This window comes from Hyperolius riggenbachi, chromosome 3 (genome assembly GCF_040937935.1).
Source record: "Hyperolius riggenbachi isolate aHypRig1 chromosome 3, aHypRig1.pri, whole genome shotgun sequence".
NCBI classification, from domain to species: Eukaryota; Metazoa; Chordata; class Amphibia; order Anura; family Hyperoliidae; genus Hyperolius; species Hyperolius riggenbachi.
Window position 1 is genome coordinate 467382188 of NC_090648.1, and position 3486 is coordinate 467385673.

At 43.6% G+C, this 3486-nt stretch overlaps 1 protein-coding gene across 1 annotated transcript; it reads right to left on the reverse strand.

Moving 5' to 3' along the window:
• Positions 1–276: 276 nt before the first annotated feature.
• LOC137564286 (tripartite motif-containing protein 12A-like) lies at positions 277–2266 on the reverse strand. Its single transcript, XM_068277961.1, has one exon. It carries the CDS (start codon positions 2016–2018, stop codon positions 705–707), a length of 1314 nt encoding a protein of 437 aa, XP_068134062.1. The 5' UTR covers positions 2019–2266; the 3' UTR covers positions 277–704.
• Positions 2267–3486: the final 1220 nt, after the last annotated feature.

A 3486-nucleotide genomic window follows, 5' to 3' on the forward strand; every position in this document is an offset into this window, starting at 1 on the left:
ATTTGCATACTCCCGCCTTAACTCGGAATTATTTGTATCACATTGACCATCCCAGAAGTAATTTGTGTGGCCTCCCTCTATTGCCAGACACCATGCATTCTTATAGGACACCTGGCATTCTTATAGGACACCTGGCATTCTTATAGGACACCTGGCATTCTTATAGGACACCTGGCATTCTTATAGGACACCTGGCATTCTTATAGGACACCTGGCATTCTTATAGGACACCTGGCATTCTTATAGGACACCTGGCATTCTTAAGGTGGCCACACACCATATATTTTTTTACATTTCTTTTCAATTTAGGATTGCAATCAATTTTCCTGATTGATTGCAACATTTGAAAAATCTGACCAATGTACCACACACCTGTTCATTTTTTTACCAATTATGAAAAAAATTATTGATCAGAAAAATCCACCATTCCTGATCGACTTGTTTCAAATAAAAGAAAAAGCACTTTCCAGCATGCCAGAACAATTGTTTCGATCAGTTTTGGCCAGAAATCTACTGAAATGACGATCGGGTGGCTACATTGCTGCATCAATCTCTACCAGATTCAGTCATTATGATGGGTACCTTAAGTCTACTTTATTTATTTTTTCCATTTCCCGCCCAACCAGATTCTGGCTGGCACTGTACACACTAGTGTAAGCTAAATAATGCTTTGTAATCTCAGTGACACTGTCCTCTCCCTTTACTTAATAATATTTCACATAGCTCCTGCCAAACAATTTCTGTCCCTGGGCCCCCCACGTCAGCGAGTTTGCAGGGTTATTATTACTCCTCTTCTTCAATGTCATCAGTGTATTTCCATAAGAAGCTGCCATCTCCCCATGACCTGAACCAGACTGAAAAGGTCTTCGGGTCTCTGGCTCCATAAAGGGATTAATCTCTAGATTGTATAAACTGCCCGACTGCTGGCTCACATAGAAGTTATTCTTTGCTTCGAACACCATGTTATCTAGACCTGTGTGTAATGTTGCCAGGATCACGTGCTCATCTAGGTTGCCTGCGGGATCAGACATTTGCTCATAAAAAGCATCATATGTTCCCCAAGTTGCACATTTACTAAATCTCATCTCATCCTCATATAGGCCGGTGTACTTAGGTTCCTGTAAGACAGTCAGTGGGTCAGTCACTTTACACAGCTCCTCCATGTCACATATCTTCCTGGACAGTTCATCCCTCTTTACTTCCAGCTGATGGACAGTATTAGAGAAGGACTGGTTCATGTCCTCTTTCTGTCTCTCGATTTCACTCAGGACCCTTTTTTCCAGGTCTTCCAGCTGTCTCCTGAGGTCTCCAAACAGGGAAGTTGCTCTCTGAGATACATCCTTTACAATTTCTTGCAAGTTCTCACTCTGTTCTTGCAGATTACGGAGTCTTTCCTCAATTACATCTCTTTCTCCGATTACTTCTTCTACAGCATCTCTCAGCATTGCCTTTTTCTTCTGAGAAGCCTCGTCAAGCAGCTCCACCTGGTGTCCACGATGTTCTCCAGCCAGACTGCAGGACACACAGATACACACATTGTCCTGAGTGCAGTAATATTCCAGGATCTTCTTATGTATGCAGCATTTCCTGTTCTCTAGGGAAGTGGTGGGGTCAACAATGACGTGTTCTGGTGACTTGCTGTGGACTCTCAGATGCTTATCACACAGAGAAGCTTCACACATCAGGCAGGATTTAACAGCAGGTACAGGAAAGTCCACACAGTAAGTACAGATGATCCCGGTGGGCTCCTTCAGATCTGGCTGAATAGACCAAACTGCTAATCTCTGTACTATGTTGCAAAGAGTTGTGTTTCTCTGAAGTTCCGGACGTCTCCTGAAATCTGCTCTGCAGTCTGGACAGGAATGACCTCCTCCGGACTTCTCTTGTGTGTTCAGTACTCGGCTAATACAGTCCCGGCAGAAGTTGTGTCCACATCTCAGTGTCACAGGATCTGTATAAATGTTCAGACAGATGGAGCAGTTTAGCTCGTCTCTCAGTTCAGCAGATGCCATCTTCATTAGTATAGGAAGGAAATGAAAGTTAGAGAATGCATTCTCTCTATCACATAGTGGGGTGTGGTTCTCTCTATCACATAGTGGGGTGTGGCACTGAACTTTGAAGTTAAAGTTCAGTTCCAGGTACGCATCTGCTAGATTAATGAATAACTGCACTTACAGACTTTGGAACCACCAAAGCTGTTTTAAAGTTTAGATGTTGTGATAGTTTCTGAGCAGCGAATAGAGTGATCATGCAGCAGCTGCAGCCATATAATCATATATAATGAACCCATGTCTCCCAACCGGTTTCGCCTGTACCGTCCTAGGTTGGGAGGCACCATGGCTACCCCCAATATCCCAATGGTAGTGCTGTAGTCTGTAGTAAAGCATTTAACTCCTACCATGTGCTTACAAAAGCCATACGGACCTTTCACCACCCTATCCTGCTCACAATATGAACCCATTTCTTGCTGCTCTATTGTTTCTCCCTTTCATAAAGACGCTGGGTAGAATGTTGATTAGTTTAATTGCTTCTTTACTCACTAAGCAGGGGAGGAAGATCTGTTGTGCTGTAGGTGCAGTGCTGACCACAAAGAGTGAAATGAGTACCTGAAGAAGTGACAGGTGACAAGATGAGATTAAAATGTGAAGGAGCACAAGGCTGCAGGATGCAGCCAACCAGGTTCTCTCAATGGGATGTATTCACTAAACTGCAGTAAACAGAACCACGTGTGTAAAGTCTTACCGTATGATGATTAGAGTGTAATGCAATTCATGGAACGCATTACGCGCTACTCAAGACATTACATACGTTGTTCTGTTTACCCGAGCTTAGGGAACACACCCCAATATATTTATAGTAGGATAGATATACAGCCATGCAATTAGAAAAGGGAGATCACACTTCTTTTTCTTTCCATGAAATAACCAGACAGCTCATGGTGGCCCAGAACCACCTGAAAGGTATAAAGGGCTAAAAGAGACCAAAAAGCACACTATCAAAAAGCAAAGCTAAACGTAATTTTGGTGGTTCTGGGCCACCATGAGCTGTCTGGGTATTTCTTAGTACTGGTCCAAACCCTATCCCATATAATGAGGCATCTTGAATCCGGCTACCGGCATTTAGTGGCACTTTATTTGGCCTGAGGAAGTGGGCGAGTTCACACGAAACGCGTTGCCTGTGCTTTTTTTTACTAATAAATATCCATTCCTATATGAGTGTGTCGTCATTGAGGTAAGCCACCTCATTTATTTATGTTTTAGTTGCTTTTAATGTATTTTTTTCACCTTGGGCGCCTCTTTACCCCTTTCTACTGTGTCTCACCCCCTCCATGAGGTGCTCCTACACCTGACCACTGGTGGTCTCTAACACTACCTAGTTTGCCAGTGTGTAAAGAGTTTTTTCAAGATAGCGACCTTTGCCAGGTCTCCTGGTACCCCGAGTGGAGTCGGGGTTTGTGCATCTCCACCTGTCTGCAGTGGTCGGTTG